This window comes from Nipponia nippon, unplaced genomic scaffold (genome assembly GCF_047370975.1).
Source record: "Nipponia nippon isolate SJK-2023a ecotype South Korea unplaced genomic scaffold, ASM4737097v1 scaffold_7, whole genome shotgun sequence".
Classification (NCBI taxonomy): domain Eukaryota; kingdom Metazoa; phylum Chordata; class Aves; order Pelecaniformes; family Threskiornithidae; genus Nipponia; species Nipponia nippon.
Window position 1 is genome coordinate 39,639,398 of NW_028262391.1, and position 20,197 is coordinate 39,659,594.

Consider the following 20,197-nt stretch of genomic DNA (forward strand, 5'->3'; position numbering starts at 1 on the left):
CAGAAACGCCTCCGGGAGCGAGCCCCCGTTTTGAAGGGGCGCTGCCCGTCCTGCCGGCGCTCCTGTCTCGTCTAGTAAGGACGGACCCAATGCATCGGGTGGGTTATGACTGACAGGTGCAAGTTTTTAAGCATTCTTTTCCGTTTCCGACCTCTCCGGCTGCCACCCTGCTCCAGAGGAAGCCCGGCCAGCCCTATGGAAAACGCGAGCGTACCGGTCACAGTCATCCCCGCCGCCGGGCACAACTGCGGGTAAGGGCAACAGCCGGCGGGGCAGCGCCGCAGCCCCGCACCCGACCATCGGGGACGGGCCCGCGGGCGCTGCCGCACCAGCCCACCCCGGCAGATGCGGCGGCACCGCGGCCCAGCCCCGGCGCGGCCCGCCCTCCCGTTGCGGCCGGAGCGGGCCGTGGCTGCCGCTAGCCAATCAGGGCGGCCGCTGGCGGTGACGTGGCGGAGCGTTAGCTGCCGGGAAGTTTGAAATTTCGGCGGGCGGAGGCGCGCGGGCAGCATGGCCGAGCCGGGGCTGCCGGAGAGCGCGGCGGCGGCGGCGGCGCCGGCGCCGCAGGGGGGAGGCCAGGCCGCGCTGCCGGCCGTGAGCAGCGCTGGCCTACAGGAGCGCGCCGAGGAGGCGAAGCCAGGTAGGGGCTCCCTGTCCCGAAGGCGCGGGGCCGCCTACGGCCGGGCGCGCCCCGCTTCCGCCGCCGCTCGGAGAGGGAGAGGCGAGCCGCCGGAGGGCCGCTGGCGCCGCCCGCCCCGCGTTAGGGCAGCGCAGGCGGGGACGCGCGGTTTGCCCGGGGCGGCTCTGCAGCTGCGGAAGCCGACGGTGGAGGCTGCGGCTGCAGCGGGGCGAGGGGCTGCGAGATCAGACCGGGCTGCTCAGAGCTGCTCCGGCCGGGGCTCGAGTACCTCCGCCGACAGAGAGCGCACGGCCTCCCCGGGCAGCCTGTGCTGCTGCTTGGCCGCCCTCGCGGGGAAGGTGTCTCCTGTGTCCGGCCCGACCGCTGCCGGCGCCGGTGCGGAGGCTGCGGCGCCCAGGGCCGTCCCCCGGCAGTGGCTCCGCGCTCCCCGGCTCGTAAGCCTGCTGGTGCGCGGGGTGGGACCGGGCTGGGAATGGTGCCCTGCGAGGGATCACACAGGGATGGCTTTGGAAATAAACACAGTAACGTGAAATACTTTTTTTTTCTTTTGATTATGAACTTATGGTGTGTGTCTCAGGTGCATACCACAGGCGTTTAAATCAGTGTCCAGGAACATGTACGTGTTTGAAACACTGACAGAGGCAAAAAACGCTTTCCTGGAAGTGACCCCCCTGCCCTCTGCCTTAATAGCACAATATTGGGTGCTTTTAGTATCTATTGAGTATCTTTGCGTAGTGCCAGGTCATTACTGGTATGTGGTTATAGGCTTGCAGTTTGTAAACAAAGAGCAAGCTAAATTAAACAGCTTGTTCTGGAACGTATGCTGTGCTCTGGAGTTCATAGTGTGGCTTGTACAGAGTCCTGCTGTCGCAGTTGCTGGATTCGATGATGGGTGTGTGGGGAAAAAAATTCTTATTTACAGTGTACATGTAACACTGATACAGTTCTACAGGAATCTTTAAAAATATTTCATAAATCATACTTGATGATTAAAATCGCCTTTTCATTTCCCTTCTTTACATGTTATTACAGTGGTTCTGCTACGAAGAAAAGTTATATTGTCTAAGCACTGGCAATTGGCTTATACACTGGTTCTGATTTTTGTTTTGTTGATTGAGTTTGGCCCCAGATATGTAAGAACTTTAACAAATTTAAGCTCAAAACTGCTAGCTTTCATAACACATCCTGAAATGTAAGGGATGTGTTAGAAATAAAATGTGATTTTTTTTTTTTCTTTTTTAGGTATATAGTAAAGGTCAGACCGTAGTCTAATGAAAATGTAGAGGCCTATGGATTTTTAAAGAGGGTGTCTTGAGCTGTTAGATTAACAAAAAAAAACCCCAACCCTGAAACATCATCACCCTTGGTTTACTACAGTCATCTCTCCAATATTTTCTGAACTTATGGATGACCAGGCCTGAGCGATACTGTGAGACCAACAGCAACTGAGTTCACTGAGTTTGTAATGAGAACACAAGTAGAGACACTTTTTTGGAGACTACTAAAGGGGTGCTATCATTGCATCGAGCCCTTCAAAGCAGAGATTCAGCCAATGGCCATTTAAGTGGGCTAAAAGTTACAACACTGTCTCCCTTCTGTCTAAATATGTTGCTTGGAATTTCCATGGAGACATCAGGTGTGGAGACTTTTGTATTTGTTAGTTTGTTAAAAGACAAAAAGAATACTTGTACTGAAGAACAGGAAAAGATTTAAGAGAAGGAAAGGGCAACTATGAAAACACATCTTTAGCTGAGACTAGTATCTGCAGTTTTATTATGTGTCTTATATTTTGCTCTTTGATCACAGTAATCCTGTGCATTATTTTGGATCAGTTGTGTGTGGGATCAGCTCGTTTTATACATGCCCCAAAATCATTTGGATTATTGCTTGATATCACATCTGGTGATAAGGGCAGTGTACTAACAAGGCATAATGTGTACATGAATGGTAATGTATTGGCTAAAGGATTGTAGATCTTACATATAGAACAAAGTAAATTAGCAGCTCAGGGCAGGTGGCAACAAATAGGGAGATCTTCTTTTGGGACAGGGTAAATAGTCTGAAAAAGAGAGCAAGTAACCAAGTAAGATAGTCTCTTCACCAAGGACAATTTAAGATGTGTTGTAGAAAACAGGTTCACGATAGATCTTGGGCTGAACAGGAACTCTTTGGGAATAGAGGAGGGAGTGATGATTGCATTGAACTGACAGTTTGTGGGGTTTGCTTTGTTCCCACTCCTCTCCCCAGATCTGTTCCAGGAAGGTGATGATTCCTGTAGTGATTATGGCAGTCGTGACAAACCAGGGACTGCTTTAGGAAGGACTGTGCCAGATGGGAATGTGCTTTTTCCAGATATTTTTCACACAGATCATCTTTTGTTTTACGAGCGATTTAAAGCTTACCAGGATTACATCTTGGGTAAGTAATTTCTTAGTAGAAAAATAACACGGAGTCAGGTTTCTTGTAGTGACTGTTTAAATGATCCAGTTTAAATGGAGTCAATTCCTTATTAAACTGTGAGATGCTCTTAATAACAGGGACTAGAAAAGATGTAGTGTACTGCCATCGCTTATGCTATAACCTCGGCTGCTCTAGCTGGTGGACCAGGAGACAATGGTTTTAGTATAAGTAAATAAAATCTGAATGATTGAAAGGAAAAGGTGCTAATACTGGAATCTGTGCCTTGTTTTAACTGACCTTACTAGAACTTTTTTGTGTGTAGTGAGATTGTTTAAGATAAGGCACAGGTTAGCTGTTTAATACCACTGACACTGAAACCTTCAGTACCTGGAAGGTTGAGTACTGGATCTCTTCTTCCAGAGAAGCACAAAACGGGTGACTCTCCAGCTCTCTCAGTACTGAGGGAGACAGCAAAAATGCTTATGGTTATCATGAGCAAAACACAATGAAGTTCAACTTTAGATGGGGTAGAGGAACATTTCAACTGTGTTGACTTTAATTTTCCAATGATCTGGAGGACTTTTCTTTCTTTCCTTGCATAAATGTACTGTCTTCAATGTCTTTTTAGCTGACTGCAAAGCTTCTGAGGTGAAAGAATTCACAGCTGAGTACCTGGAGAAGGTCCTTGAACCATCTGGATGGCAGGCAGTCTGGCGCACTAATGTGTTTGAGGTCCTTGTTGAGGTAAATGGAATGCAGTTGCTCAGGCATTTGTCTCCAACTAACATCATTTACCTCTGTAACAGACAGATCATTTATCTATGAAGTTTATGAGCTGGTAGAAAATAGTAATGTTTTCATATCTAATTGCCCGTGATGGCTAGAGCAATCGGAATTTTTTCAAAGGCCTCCTTGCTTGAAACTGGAAGGGGGAACACCAAGTCAGTGCGAGTGAGCCATGAGGTAGAACTCTGTGGGCACAGAGGGAATAAGTACTTGGTCCAGAGCTGGCTCTTGTAATGCAGTCTTTTCAAATATCGGGCTCTGATCTTTTGTCATTTTTTTATCAGTAAAATTCTTCCTTTTAACGTTGGTACTAACAGTAGCTCTTCCGCATTTCATACTCCTGTCATAGACCCACTGAGGATTCCTGGTTTGGGATACTCCTTTTCTAGGTCTCTCAATGTCCAAGTCATACATCTTCGTGCAAACCTTGGATGTTCAAACTTGCAGTTCCATTACATGTTTGAAGAGGGCAAAACTTTGTACCCCCTCAACTTTTTTTTTTAACAAAACAAAAAAACAGAATAGGGAAGCAGCTTCCTGGTCTTGTATGAGTATTGAGGGATTTGAATGAAGTTTTGAATGTGGAAAAGGCTCTAGGTGTGTGGTTATGAGAAGCTTAATTCTGGGGTTATCACTTCAGCTGAATAGATTGCCTTCACTGTACTATGCAACGTGCATTGGTTTGTGTGGGTCAACTGGCACTTGCAGTATGGCCTGCTGACTTACGCGCGTCATGTTAGCCTTCCTCAGCTGTACCTAAGGTCTGAGAAATCTTAAGAGCTATTCATTCCAACAGGTTGTTGATGTGGAATACGCAGCTCTGAAAGCAGTTGTGCAACTCAGCGACCCTTTCTTGTGCGAGTCACGGGATAGCACCTTTACCTTGGAGTGCATGCAGGAACTGTTGGAGCTGAAGGAGCGTCAGATACCACTGCAGGAGCTGTGGGTTGTGTATGATGAGTCAGGAGAGTTTGACCAGACAGCACTAGCCGTAGAGCATGTCAGGTAGGAAAATGCTCAAGGCTTAATTTTTGTCTTGAACAAATATACTCCAATGGGAGGTGCCCTGAGTTCTTGTGGTCATGCTGGCAGCTCCACAAGCCAAGCTTTCCAAAGTAAATCTGATGACTGGTACTATGAGCAGACTGCTTACAAAGAAAATCTGTGGTGTCCTCTGCAGCTACAGGTAATCACACAATCACAAGGTTAGCTGCAGCTTATTGTCAGTCTGCTTTCTCTGTCAAAAGGGGACAAAAAAAAATTTGTGTTGCTTTCCCCCTCTTCTCCACCCCAGATTTCCTTGGGCTGTATCACCTTGCTGTCTCTAGCGCAGTGTTCCTTTCTCTTCTATAACATTTTGGTGGATGTTTCCTTTTTTTTTGTCCCGTTCTTCTTTTTTCTGTATTTTGCCTCCTCCCCTAAATTTGCTTTTTATTCTTCAGGTGTCTGTTCACATCTTACTCCTTCTATTTTCTTTTCCTTTGTCATCTCTCTGTCTCTGTTCCATCTCCCTTACTTTCATGTACTACATGCTGTTTGAAAGCTGTCTACAAATAGGCAGTAGAACTGGATGAAAAACCTAAAATAGGAGGAATGACCTGTCTAGAAAGTGGGCTGTTTCAGAAGTGGTGGGTGTGGGAGGAAAAGGGGAGAAGAGACACATTCTGTTGGGAATTACTCAGTAGCAGAGATCTAAGCTTGAATGATGGAGGTGACAAACTCATTGTCAAAAAGAAAGCTTAGCTGAAGGATGCCTGCCCAAAACCAAACAACCAAAAAGCCTCAGGATCTTAAGAGTGTAAGTCTTGTTTTCAAATCTAGTTTTTAGCTGTTCACTCTCTTTTGAGGAAAGTGGGACTCAGGCTATTAGGAATTTTGAACTTAGATACACACAATAAAACTCTTTATGCAGGTAAACAACAGACAAGAAAGATAACTTCTGTGTATACTAAATAGTTTACAGGACAGTAACATGGAACTGGAGAGAGGTGATGCTTTGAGATGAATTCTCAAATTGGTTACATTTGTTTCCAGTGCTGTTGTCTCTGCTCAGGTAAACGTGGCCTCCTTTGTGTGATTAAATGCTTACTTTGCTTCAAAAGGTTCTTCTATCAGTGCATCTGGAGGACCTGGGATGAGGAGGAGGAGGATGAATTTGATTACTTTGTGCGATGTGTTGAGCCTCGACTGAGACTGTAAGTGCAACACCTTTGACATTATTAGGGTAGAATAGTGACACACAACTAGATTTTTAAAAAAAACCCTGTTCACTAATAAATCAAAGCAAGTTTGTTCTAACGGCATTCACTGTCTGATGATCAAAATATTGTATGGAAAGAGCGTGCAACTGAGGTTGCCACTTGATTTCTGAACCCTCAGTTTTTCCCTGTAGTCCTTGACCTTCCATCAGATGGCGCTCCAAACCCAGCTATAGCCTCCTTCAAGTTGCAGGCGTATGAATTGTAATCCTAATTAAAGCTAGTGTGGGATGCTCTGATACCTCTGGGCATAGAATAAGAACCAGAATGGAACTGAATGTAAACAAAAACTTGTAAATTGGTCATGCTGAAGGAGGAACGTGTGTGTTTCTTTCCCTAGCGGGATTAGTCGGGATTAGGTTTTCTGAAGGTGGGTTTTTAATGCTGTCCTGCCCTATGGAACTGAAGCAGTGCACAAGGACACAATCTGGGTATGTTTTTGAGGGTGCTAACTAACCAAAGCACACCATATAAAACATACCTGGAACAAATAATTGAAAAGTGATTTTTACTGTAGGTTTTCCCCTGAAATTTGATGCACTATCTTTTTCTTAAGTCTTTCATGAGAGTTATCTTTCAGTTCCTTTTCTTTACTTATAACTTAGTGTCATGAGTATCCAGAAGTTTGTGTGTCATTCAGATCCAGGTTTGATACTGCTATGATGCTGGGGAACTACATCAGTGAATATTTATAACCTACCCTGAAATGCTATTTAGAATATGGCATTACATGTGCTAGAATATAGCATATAGCGTGTGCTTTACAAAGGAAATTAGTATAATTACCTACATTGTAAAGGTGGCTGCAGGCCTCTCTTTTAAACAGGACACAATGTGACATTAGAGGACTCTGATATGCCTGTATTTTGCTGAGATCATACAAATTAGGAGGAAATGTTATATATGGAAATTGTATGTGTTTCTGAAGTGTTTATGCTTGCATGCTCCAGCAAATGGCTATTCTGTTGAGTTTTTGGAGCCTTATGGAGACTTTGCATGGAATGACACCAAAATGCAATGATGTGCCACGGGATAATGTTTTTATTATTTTTTTAACACTGTGTGTGGCCTTACAGCCATTTTAGCGAGAATCCAAAATGCTTAAACAATGTCTTCAAGCAGAAAAGTAAATGTTATCCTTTCTTATTCTCCCATACCACACTTGATACAAAGCCTGTCCTCCAAGCTACACTGATGTTGGTGCTATCCTGTGTTGTGATCTGACACTGATGTGTCAGATCAAAATAACAATAATCTTCAATGCATGGAAACACATGATGCTTTAAACTTTTCAGGTCTCTGGTGTGCGCTGTTCTAATGAGAACAGAGAGTACCTTTACACTGCATGTTAGGTTGTACTAGTCTTCTGAGGCAGGTAAAGCTGTATGAACTGTTTAACTAAAGCTTGAAAAAGCAAGACAGTTTTATGCACTTTCATAGTGACCAGCTCTAAAATGTAGAGGATGCATTTCAGGACCATATTATGTACAACATTCAGTTTCCTTCAAATATTTTATATTTCTATATTGCTATAAATTCTTCTGCTGCTAATCGTGCTGCATTGACTTACTCTGTTGCCTCTGATAACCCCATTGCCAAAATTTTGTGAGGCTTTTTGTGTTTCTGTACACCCTGTTTATTGGAACTCTATAGATGTTGACTGCTCTGACTATAAATTTTCCTGCTCTTTGCAGCATGCTTTAAGTGCACCCTTTAAAGAACCTCTGAAAGTTGAGGGAACATCTTTGTCCTTATTTCATGTAGCCTCTTGAATAGAGCTATTTATACTGTGTTCAGTTGGTTCCCTACAAAAATGTTGTGAGATAATTAAATCTTGTTTTATTTGTATCGTTAATTGCTGTCCAGCTTTTTTGTAGTGACCATGATTGGTCCTGCATGATTGGCCCTGGAGTTCTTGGCACCGTCTAGCTGGCAGATGTCCTCATCTTTCCGACTTTGGCAGTGCAACTTTGGGCTGGCATTTTCTGGCCTGCAGTTTCATTTGCAGAGGATACTCTTGGGATAGTGCAAAACTTATTATGCAGTGCCTTCACATCTTCATCTGGTGCTGATAATGCCTTTCTTATTCATTCTGTGTTTTGGTCCAGGTAGTTGTTTAGATTGTTGCTAATAAAGACTTCACATTATAGGATTTTTCTTCTATTTCAGATATGATTTTCTCAGTTTTCTAATAAATGCTTAAAAATATACTAATTTTTATGTCTAATTACCTACCGGTTTTTATAGCTGTGCTTATGCCTTTGTTGTAGAGTGAGTTTCTCATAATTTTGTATAGTCTTTCAAGGTGGATGGGCAACTATTTAGAAAGTAATATGTTTGTGTCTGTTCAGATTTTTGGTTTTGCTGCTTGCAAAAAAAATTGAGCAGTGTTGATATAGACTGTGGAGAATCTTGACTAGAGTACTGATGCAGAACTCCTCAGGTTCTCTCCAGGTTTGTATTTGATTTTTCAAAATTGTAAATGCAAAATATACTGACCCCTTGCTCTGAATTGCAGGCATTATGACATCCTTGAACACCGTGTGCCTTCTGGGCTTGTAGCTGATTACCAGAACTTGTTGTCTCAATGTGAAGAGCTTTACAGGAAGTTTTTAAATGTGAGGAACAGCATATCAAGCAGTGATTCGGACTCAGAAGTAGAAAATGTCTCCATGGTGGAAGGACTAAAATTGTATGAGAAAATAGAGCACTTAAAACAAAAGCTAAAACTAATTGAGAATCCTCTGCTGAGGTACTTGGTGGGTTTGTGCAAGGAGGAGGGCCATATGGGAAACTATACATGGACATCTTTACTGAAGAAAGAACTGATGGCTTTGTTGCTCTTGGTTTAGGTATGTGTTTGGTTACCAAAAATACAGTGGTCTCCAAGCTAAAGGACTGAGACCAACGGGTACCAAGATCACGCATGTTGTATCCTCAACCATGATGGCAAGTCTGCTGCAGTCATTGATAAGGGACAAACTTTGCCCTGAATCTTGTGGTGAAGAACTAGAAATACAGGTACAGTAAACAGGAATTGTCTGTCTGCTAATACTTTTTTCTCCTCAAGAAACAATGTGGAAGAATAAGTTAATTTATCATCTGCAAGATACTACATTTGCACAGTGTTATTTTTTTGTCAGTTCAAAAAAGCACTGTAATTTAAACAATAAATGGTACGACTGGATGAAACAAATAATTATTCTAATTCATTTGTGTCTGCTGAGTACTGTATACAAGCAGTTCCCTTCCTGTGTGTAGAAAATAATGAGATAAACCTTCTGTAATAATTCTACAATGAAACATGGTAAGGCATAATACTTATATGTAGTTTTGAAATACCTGTGTCTTTTGATGCTACTGATAATGATCTAGAGTTTGAAGAAAGAAATGTCATTCTGTTGCTTTGGTTCTGTGTAGAAGATACATTTATCTTAAAGCAGTTATGTTTAGTTTTAGTGAATTCAGACAGGACTTACCACTTCAGCAGTTAAGAACAGTCTGGACTCCTTGGGCCCAAATGGAATTGCTTGCTGTATTCTGATCAAATTCCTGAATTACAGATGGCCAAAATGGAGCCACAGGGAACGTCCTGGATCAACTTTTGGGCTATAAATCAGATTTTCTGACTTGGCAATCGAAAAATGCTCTCACTATGCTTACCCTGGAATTTGCTGGGAAGCAATAAATGTGCAATTTTTCTGTACTATTTGTTATCCTTCAATACAGAATCCCTCAGTAATATTTGTGAAGGATATCAGCCTGCACTCTTTGGGCAAGAAAAAGGACCATGTGGACCCCATATTTGCCACTGTAATATCTGAACTCTATTTTGGGGTGACTTGCACCAGGAGCGAAGGGTTGCGTCAGTGTTCAGACCAGCTCAAATCTAGTTGCCGAGTTGTTTGTGTTTTTTATTTTCTTTACCTTCTGTCATCTATTTCTTCAGTAATACATGGCAAGTCACTTGAGGCACAATTCAAATGTTGGCCTGGAACCAAGGCCATATTGAGGTTTGCTTTCTGGTGCATATGCTCTTCAATCTGTGTCTCTGTCCCACTTTTCTCGTGGGGGAATGGACATGACACAAACATCAAAGGAATGTTTTAAGGCTGTTTTTGTCCAGAGAGTGCTATGATTCTTGAATTCAAAGTAGAAATTGTGTATTATTGGTGCCATTAAAAAGGGTTTCTTTTAAGCAAAAGCAGCAACATTTAATTGAAAAGCAAGCTTTAGAGGGCATAAATGCATCCATTTTTATAGCATTCTTCAGGAGCTGATTATATTGTTTGTCTTTTACAGTTTCACAGTGATCCACTGGCAGCTGTAAATGCCTGTTACGAAGGAGACACAGTCATCATCTGTCCTGGTCATTATGTTGTAGACGGCGTGTTCTGCATTGCCGATTCAGTTGAACTAGAAGGTAGAAGGTTTGCTAGCATAAAGGGCCTTAAAACAAAGTAAACTGAATGTATTAAACTAGCTCTGCATAAGGATTTACTTTTTGTGAAGTTTGGTGGGAGCATTTGCTTTTTTCTTCAAAGGGTTCCTATTCTGCTTGTAGAGCCATGTCTAATGCAGGATGGAGTAAGCTGTTTCATTAGCCATAGTTACTTCTGCAAATAAACTGCAAATTCTGTTGATTAATTTTTCATTTCCTCCTAACTATTTGTTTGGATAAATCCTGATTATGTAGATAATAGACAGGATTCAACAGAAACATGAGGAACTTAATTTTTTTTAATCTAGGAAGCACAAAAGTGATTCTGAGAGGCTTCAGTTTTTAGAGCCAGTAACTTAAGAGTACTTGAGAGATGTCCTTGCTCTTCTTTGCATGTCCTAATCTGCTTCAGAGGTATATTCTGAGACTCACTGCCAGTACAGCACTGGTAAATACAGAGGGGAAAGAGCCAAGTGCTATTAGAATTTAGTTTATGGCACTTATTGCAGGTATGCAATGTGTGTGTGGGCTACCAATGTGAATCTGCATTATGTGAAGTGCATGGGTAGAGGAGGGAGCTGTTGATGTAACGTGTATTTATTCTGTAGAAACAGGCACAGCATATGTGATTCCATTTTTCTTGCAAAATATTTGTGTTTGAAATACTTCTGCCTTGTCTAGGACATTTTACTCTCTCTTCCTCACAATTCTTGATTTCTCAGTGTAATCCCTCTGCTTTAGGCATGCATACTCTGTTGCAGTGTAATAGTCTGTATATCACTGGGGCTTGTGCAGCTGTTCAGATACTTATTTAGCTGCATTTTTATCTTGTCAAAACTTCTTAATGGGAAGAAGGCTGGGAGTTTAATTTCCTGCTGTTCTGGACTTTATTTTTCTTGCCACCCTTGTTTTATGAGTGTCATTTTCTTTCTCACCCTTCTCTTGTGAATGTTTGATTTATAGAGATGTGCATGCTGCTAGACAATGCACCTGCAGGATAAAGGACCTTAAAGTGCTTTATTTATCCGCAAGAATGACATTGTTCTAAAATTGTGTGGGGTGGTACGTATTGCTTTTCTAGCTTTGAGGAAACAGTAATACAAATGGTGCAATAGCACACCCATTAAAGGATGAGCTGCTCTATTTTAAGGAGCAAGGCATATAAATATGTATCTTTAGTACAAACCACTCTCTGAATAATGAGTGCGTGTCAGGGTATTTAATCTTCTTATAAGGACTCCTGTTAGAGAAGTTTTTATAGCAATAGTAGCAGCCAAAAACGTTTGAAGTAGGAGCATCAAGAAAAAATTTGCTGGCACTAATCTGAGCAACTGGCTGTTTTGGTGGCTTTCTTGGGATGAAGGGGTGACTCATCAAACATATAATGTCACTTTGCTTAGTAGAGCTTTTACTTTTTTTCCAGCCACTGTGCAAGTAAGTACTAAGGTTGAAAGTATGAGGATTAGTAAGTCAGGGATAAATAAAGACTAAATAAGGTTAAAGCAGTAGCAGCTGCAGGAAATCGTGGTAAGGATAACTTTTACACTTGATAAAAATGTGTAGCAAAGGCACCTAAGAACTTGCCTCCTGCTTGTACAGTAGTTGCTCAAGCTGGGTCAGAACCTGTAGCATCAGCCCATCTAGTATCTGTGCTCAGTGTTACTGGATGACAATTGCCTTTAGCTCCTGTGGAGTCACTTCGCTTACAGGCAGGGCGTACAGCCGTGACCATGCTGTGCATCGAACACCACTGGACAGCACAGGACTCTTTCCTTCTCTATCCCCTGTCTTGTCACGGGCTTCCTTCTTACTGCTAGAGCTGCTGCTTCGGAGGTGAAGTGTAAAGCAAGCTAAAAGCATGGTTAGAAAAACTGCAGGTAGTCTGTAGGACAGTTATTCCTAAAACTCTTTGCCTTGCATAATAACATCTTTCTCTAGTGGTGTGAAGTTAAACTAGGTCTGCCGCTTGTTGTCCTGTGGTGGTCTCTTTTTTTATGTACTGGAAGTAAACCATGCCACCTCCTCCCCAGGGGTGACCATAAATCAGTAGCAGTGGGAAAAGACTTCTAGATAGTCTAGTGTGTTGAAGTATCAATCACTTAACTTTGCATTAAATCTGCTGTCTTTAAAACTTTCTGCCAACACTTGTTCAAAGGTTTTTTCCTTTTTTTAACCTTTCTACTTGCACATTACAGTATTTATTTATGTACTTGGTTAAAAGCTAGCATCTTGCTCAGGCACTTCTTATCTGAGTTCGTGCGTGCTTTCAGAAAATGATAGGACTCATGCTGCTTTAATAGACGTTGCATTATTGCTTTCCTTATCATGATTCTTGTCAGTGACAAGCAATAAAAGCTTTACATGCTCATAAATTTCCCTGTAAGTGGTTGAATGCTGACAACTGTGGATGGCTTAGTAAATCAATGTTGGCATATGCTTGTGAAAGTTTCTTTTTAATCTGAATTAATCTGGAAGCCCACGTAACACAGGAACATTAAATTTTGACCCAAGTTTCATTTAAATAGGGAAGCTGAGTGAAGCTTACTAACAACATGAAGTCCTTTGCACTTGCTTCCTTGTGTTGTGGTGGTGACTGCTTTTTCCCCTCATGATCTTGGGAACCTCTGCCTGCTCTAGTGAACTTCTGTACTTTCAAAGCAGACTGCAGTTGCCCGTGTGTTCTTGGTTACTGCATATCCCTGCTCTGTTGTAACTTTCGGGAGTGAGAACTTTGGCCTTGGTAAATGTGAGCTCAGTTACCCTTTTGTTCGACTGTCTAAAATAACTTCGCATTTTATTGTGTGCCATTCAAGTAAGGTAACTTCTGAGTTTGGTTTTGAGTGGCTGTATCTTGGTATGGTAGGGATGTAAGGTGTAGCCTGGCCACTGGGTGGAAAATCCTATTCAAGATACTAGACCTCAAGTTTTAAACCTTCATATTTAATTTAAATGTCTGTTATGTACTGAGCACCTGCCTGTTACCAGTTATTCATCAAACCTGTGCCTTTCACCTCTGCTTTAAGGCTACGGCCTACCAGATGATATCGTGATAGAAAAACGAGGGAAAGGAGACAACTTTGTTGACTGTACAGGAGCCAATATAAGGATCTCCAGCTTGAAGTTAGTGCAACATGATGCTGTGGAGGGGATTTTAAGTAAGTATAAAAGTGTCTTGAGCTTTTTGTGAATCTTTCATAATTTACTGTTAGAATGAAAGCTGGGACCCAGTGTTAGAGTTTACTAGTTTCAACAAAATGTTGTAGAGAGGAGCCCTACAGGTATACATATCAAGGCTTCCCCTTTTTTTAAACTTGCTTATAATGTGGACATCAAAATAACTTCTACTCTTTTTACTTTCAACCTATTGTGGTTCTTGCGTTTTATTCTTATATTTGGATGAGATCGTTTGACTTGATCATTATTCTGCTGTTAAGGCAACCTGACTCTGACTGTTGCACAGCCTACCAGGCTTCCTAGGCTACCTGGAAAAGGTAGCCTACCTTCCAGGCTACCTGGAAAAGGAGATAATTCCTCTTTCCACAAAAGAAACCCCATGGCACTATTCAGCTGTAGTTGAACCCAGCCAGCTCTCCCTGAGGAATGGCATGGGCTGCTGAAGTAGTGTACAGCTTTGCTGACAGCACGTTCAAACGGAGGCTCAAATAATCCTAAATTGTATCGAATAAGTTTATTGGCCATGGCCTTCTGTCTTTGCAGAAGGTGCTAATTAATACTTAGCCTCAACAAACATTTGGTTTTAAACATGTTAAAAAGTTTATTAACACCTGTGTTCAAAACTGTCTTAGGAATGTAATGAAAAGAATAGTTGCTGTCACTTTCAAAAAAAAAAAAAAAAGCCAAAAACCCTCTAAGACAAATCTTTGACTAGCGCTCCCTTGCAGCAGTGTTCCTGTTTATACTAGAAAAATAGCATGTGTTCAAACCATGCATGAGCAGATCAGTAAAATTAACCTGAAGTGGATAAAATTAAAACAGTAATTTTATCACACTGCAAAAGTGCTACAGGTCCATCTGTCTGCAGGAGGGGTTTGCCCTTGCATGACTGGTTCATTTAACAGTATTTGTTTTCTGTGTATGTAGATGTCCATCATGGGAAAACCACCCTGGAGAATTGTGTGTTACAGTGTGAAACTACAGGCATAACAATACGAACATCAGCTGAGCTATTAATGAAAAACTCAGATCTGTATGGTGCCAAGGTACAAACAAATTCTTAACTCTGGCTTATTTCCTAAATTAAAAGAAAGGTTTCTGCGTGGAAATAATGCAGTCAATAATGGGGTGACTTCTGTCACTCTTGAGAGAACCTTGACAAATTCATTTTGGACAGCCATATGTTAGAGTTTAAGAGATTGGTCCCAGGGGTCTTGTAGCCTCCACTAGTATCCAGTGAAGTGTCTCATGCTGATTTGTGTGTGATGATATGAAAACGATGTAGTAACAGGGGACATCTGTGAAACAATTGTTGCTTCATTGCTGGACTGATTCATGTCCTACAATACTGTTAAAGTGATTTTCTGTTTTCTCTGCCCATAAATAATTTTCTCATTAAACCTTGCATTCGTTCTGCAAATGAAATGCCCTTTTTGGACTCCTTGTCCGTTGATTCTTACAGAAAGATGATAAACACAGAATTGAACTCTGATTAGGACATTTTGAAGAATGATGGGGCTTTGAGTGTTGAGGTGGATGACTAAAGAACAAGAAAGTAATGCAACACTCTGCAGTTACTCTTTACCAGAGCTTTTATGGACTGATGACAATAATATTATCCATGGGGCCTCAACCTTGGGTATTGCTGATTAAGTTGGTTAACAAAGCTGTGAAGCTGGAGTGGTAACACAATTTTGCATTGCGCAAACTGGTAGATGAACACAAAGATCCGCAATGGAGTTGTCAAGTTAAATTGGGAATGTGCCCGAACTATTTGTGAACTGCCATCAATTTTATCTTGTAGGGTGCTGGTGTGGAAATATATCCAGGTAGTACGTGCACCTTGTTAGACAACGGCATACACCACTGCAAGGAGGGAATACTTATAAAGGTCAGTTCAAGGCAGAATGTACTTGTCTTTCGAAACCTTATAGGTGCTAGAATTAATGCCAATAATTTGCGTTTAGGTTGGCTTATAGCCTTGCTGCCTTATGGTGGAACTCTTATATGTCACATATGAGGATGGTACTTGTCTGCTTTGGGTTGGTCCACCAAAGCAATATACTTGTTTTATTTCTTATCTGCCAGAAAGAAAATGCCTTTTGCAATGTCACATGCACAGGCAAATAATAATAAAATTCTAGCCGATACATAGAACTGATTCTACCTAAAACTGGAATACTTTGCATCCCTTTAGCTGGATGTAACATGTTGGATTTCCATTTCTTTGCTGTAGAACTTTTTAGATGAACATTATGACATCCCCAAGATAACCATGGTTAATAATATGATCCATAATAATGAAGGATATGGTGTGGTCCTGGTGAGACCAACAATGCCCTCTGATGTAAAGGATGCTTCAGCAGAGAGAACAAAAGGTATTTTTCTCTTCCCAGAAGAAACTCCTAAAACTTGCTGCAAAGAAATACTGTGAATGTCTGTGCTTCATGGTGCGTGTGCACTTCCACTGTAAAGTCCTTACATACCTGATCTGTGCTCCCTGCTAAGGAGACTGATGGCCTCCTTGGGTCATACAGAAATAAGAGTGCGACTGGCAAGAAAGCAGATACGGCTTCTCTTACAGCTCTTCTGGTTCATGATAATTCTCTGCTTATTTTTTCTTTCGTGCATTAGAGCTGAGATGTGATCCCAGCACAGAATTTTTTTCTCTGCAGTAAATAAAATGTGACAACTGTATTTCTCATATTATGTCTTATTCAAGAAGAACTGTCACAAAGTGCAATGTGTAAACCCGCTGTAATTTTCTCTAATATCACTATCACTTGTCAACTTCAAGTCATCTCAAGAAGAACCCTTTCCTTAAGCATCTTACACTGTATGTGGAATACGTGGCTGGCACTAAGTAGTTATCCAAAAAGTGAGTGGGATGGGGTGAAAATATTAAGCCTGAAGAAAATTTAATTCCAGGAGTTTTAAACGATTTGACTGTTTTGCGTGTTGATGACATTCTTATTGTTTCCTGACTTAGGGAATACACAGCCTACCCAGTCAGGTGATGGGACAGCCTGTGCAGAGGGCTTCAGGCAAGAAGAACTACCTGAATGTGTAACTGATGAGTTGGAGCTTTATGAGCGAGCTGAGATTTCTGAACAAACTGAAGGCAATGATGAAATTGCAAATGAACTCGGGGCTACTTCTGCAAAAAAAAGCCAGATGCACAAGAAAAGACTGAGTGAACTGGGAATTACAGAAGCTGATGACAACTTAATGTCACAGGAAATGTTTGTTTCTATTGTGGGCAATCAGTTCAAATGGAACGGGAAAGGAAGTTTTGGTACCTTTCTTTTCTGACAGTCCTGCCTCCTAATGGCATTGCAATAAGAGATTTGCACAAGCTATTTTCACTGCTGCTTTCCAAGGAGTTAACCTGTTCCATTAGCTTTCCATAATGTTACTAAAATGTGACAAATATTTATTAATAGTATATATATATATTGCACGTGGAAACTTTGCTTCCTTGCTGCAAGTATGGGTAACACGGTAGGAAACAGAACTCTAGCATGGAAACTGTGCATGTATTCTGCTAATCTACGTGCTGCTGCTTTGCTAGCGCTCTGATGAATTTTTTTTAGCGTATTTATTTAACTTCTCATTGTAAAAAAGAATCTTCAAAGAAAGAAAATATAGATAGGGTTCACGACGAAAGAGTGGACAACAAATGTGCAGCAATTAGTGATACATCTTCCTCTGTGTTTTTAAGTGTCATTAGTCTGCAGCTGACTCCTGTAAAAGGTTGACATACTTTTTAAATTTTTTTACATTGAACAGAAGTTAGTGAAATGCTCATCCTTAGGAGTGTAGTGGTTGGCTGCCATGTTTCGTACCTGAAGGATTTTCTAGAAAACTTAGCATTTGGAAGGGTGGCATCATTCAGTGTTCTGTGTCTTTCTGTGCCCAGCTGTTTACTTTCAACAGCTACCAGTGCTTGTGCTTAGGGAGGACAGCATCTAACTAAACTCCAGTAATCTGAATAAAGAGAAATCAAAATAGATGTCTCTCTCTGTCTATTAGTGGTATTCATATGGTACCTCTCAGTGCATTATTCTAAAATTTTTAAAACTGTATGCCACTTGTAGCAGCTGAGGTTTTGGAAATGAATGGAAATGTAAAAAAATTACTTTCCACTGCAATCTTATCAGCCCACAGCTGTGGAACATTCAGTAAAACAAGGGCACTTCAGTGGCTCAGGGTTGCACATTATTAGTTTTCACTTGAGGGAAAAATTGGGAGGACTGCCTGATTGAGGACTCTTTCTTCTCAGTGCCTCTCTGATTTTTTTAATTACAAATCCAGATGCCTTCTTCAGACTTCTGTACTGTCTTCAAGAGTTGTAGGTCAGTGTTTGAACTGGTGTGTGAACTGTATGCAGGGAAATACTAACTCCTAAGTGATTCAGGACACCCTATGAAACAGAATCAAATATGGCGTTTAAGAAGGAAAAAGCACGTTGCCAGCGAGTTGACTTTGAAATAATTTCTGAAAGTAGCTTAGCAGGCGTATGCCTTCACTAGAAATGAATGCGTTGCCTAGAAGTGGATGTGAATAGACTGCTCCAAATTTTTCACTCTAGCCATTCTTAAACTGAGATGACAATCAACATTCACTTCAGTACCTGATTTGTTTTAGTGTGAGCAGCTGGTAGGAAGGAAAAGAGAAAGGTGTCATTTACAGGCATTTTTCTTCCATTATGTGACCCACAATTCCTTGCAGCTTTCCTGGCCCACTGCTGTTGCTCTGCTCAGGACACTTGACTTCAGGACTAACCTTTGCGTTTTGATGAACGTAAATGCCATTGCAGTATCTCAGCATGCACAAACCCATAGATGTTTGCCACTTAGTGACTATAAAGAAATACTTGAGTCAAATGAAAGCCTAATGCCAAGACTGGCAGTAGTTTAGTATCTTAAGCTATTCATCAGGTCACATGCCATGTTTCACGCTTTGATGTTATGCCTTTATTTCCTGAGTGTAATGCTTATTAAAGCACTCGGGCTAAAAACGAATTTTGTGGTTCTTTCCTCTCATCTTTTCAAAACGGTAATTCTGAGTGAGCTGCCTTCATGATGTGTAGGTAGCATTTCTTTCTCTTGCACTTCATTTTAAGGCTGGCTTATCTCTTGACAGCCTCTTGTCTCCCTTTTTTAAAACTCAGCTTTACATTTATGAAGATACCAATAAAAATGTAACTCTTTTGCTTTGAATACCAGCACAGTTTTGCCTGTTCCTGTGCCAGATGCCAACGGTGATTCTATTGTGCAGGTTGTCAGTAGGTCAAGGAGCAAAATGTGAAAAAATGAGGCTGCTAGTACAACTCCAGCCATTTCCTTTGTGCAGGAATGGTATTCTAAAACGGTGGTTAAATTCTTGATGACACTTGAGCCTCAAGGGACTAAGCTTTGAATGGAGCCTTCTGCTCTCAGAGTTTTGTCCTTAAAGTCACTTATGTCACTGATAAATGTAAGTGTCTTTATTTTGCAGCTTTAATTCCCCTTTGAAGTGCAGAAGGAGAAATATGTAAATATAAAGGGAAAGAACTGTTGACTAACAAAAGGTTTGTACACTCAACTCAGAACGATGCATTTTGTTAGTGGATTATATGTTTGAAATTACAAATTCAGTTTCTCATCTGTAAATATTTTTCTTAAATTTTAATTTTTTCTTATATTTTAAAATTTTCTTAAATTTCTTAATTTTTTCTTAAGGGTATTTGATGTTATAGCAATGACTAATGATCTGCTCTCCTCTCTGTGAAAGTTCCCTGCCTCCTAAAGAAGAAACTATTTCCAGAATGCTTTCTTGCATAGCTGTCAAAGAAAAGCTGGTGAAAACATTTAGTTTCAAGAAAACTAAAGCTGTTTAAGCAGCTGCAAAATAACTTTCTCCCTATGTATCTAGCCTGTTGTTCTTGGACTTACTATATTTTATGCTTATTAAATGTGCAATGAAGTTTACCCCATGGCTTACCTAGTTGGTCCTGGACTCATTTTATTGTTTGTCTGGCCTTTCCACTATTTATTTCTTTCTCAAAGCTTGGCAACCTTGAGCTTTGTCTTTAAGCTTTTCCCTGTCCCTTCTTGTCTTTACTGAGTAGATAAATTACTGCCATACAAATATTTCCAGGAGGAATAAGCTGCATGCAGCATGTCTTGCCCCTGCTTATCATACCTGAACCCTGGACAGTAATGCATGGCAGATTGTATTCATTTCACCTTTCTGACAGAAAACTGGATCTATGTTCCTGTTTTCTGAATCCACTTTTCCCAAAGGACTCCTAGACCATGCAGATTCTGGTAACTAAGCATTGATGTTTACATGTCTTCATCTAGGTTAATAGAAATGATACATCCTAGGCAAAAGACTTTACAGCTGTAGCTGTGAGCCTAGAGCATATGAAACAGCTTTTGAAGCAAATCAGTTGAGTTGGAGCTTCTGGTTTAAAACTCAGTAAATGAATAATTAGACAGAGAAATTAATAAC

At 41.1% G+C, this 20,197-nt stretch overlaps 1 protein-coding gene across 1 annotated transcript; it reads left to right on the plus strand.

The window, feature by feature from the left end:
• Nucleotides 1-510: 510 nt before the first annotated feature.
• On the plus strand, nt 511-19,655 carry SHCBP1 (SHC binding and spindle associated 1). Its single transcript, XM_087739562.1, has 13 exons — nt 511-640; nt 2,888-3,058; nt 3,669-3,784; nt 4,623-4,831; nt 5,929-6,021; nt 8,603-8,836; nt 8,937-9,105; nt 10,387-10,507; nt 13,549-13,680; nt 14,627-14,745; nt 15,504-15,590; nt 15,936-16,077; nt 16,689-19,655. Exons 1-13 carry the CDS (start codon nt 511-513, stop codon nt 17,009-17,011), a joined length of 2,046 nt encoding a protein of 681 aa, XP_087595688.1. The 3' UTR covers nt 17,012-19,655.
• The last annotated feature ends 542 nt before the right edge of the window (nt 19,656-20,197 follow it).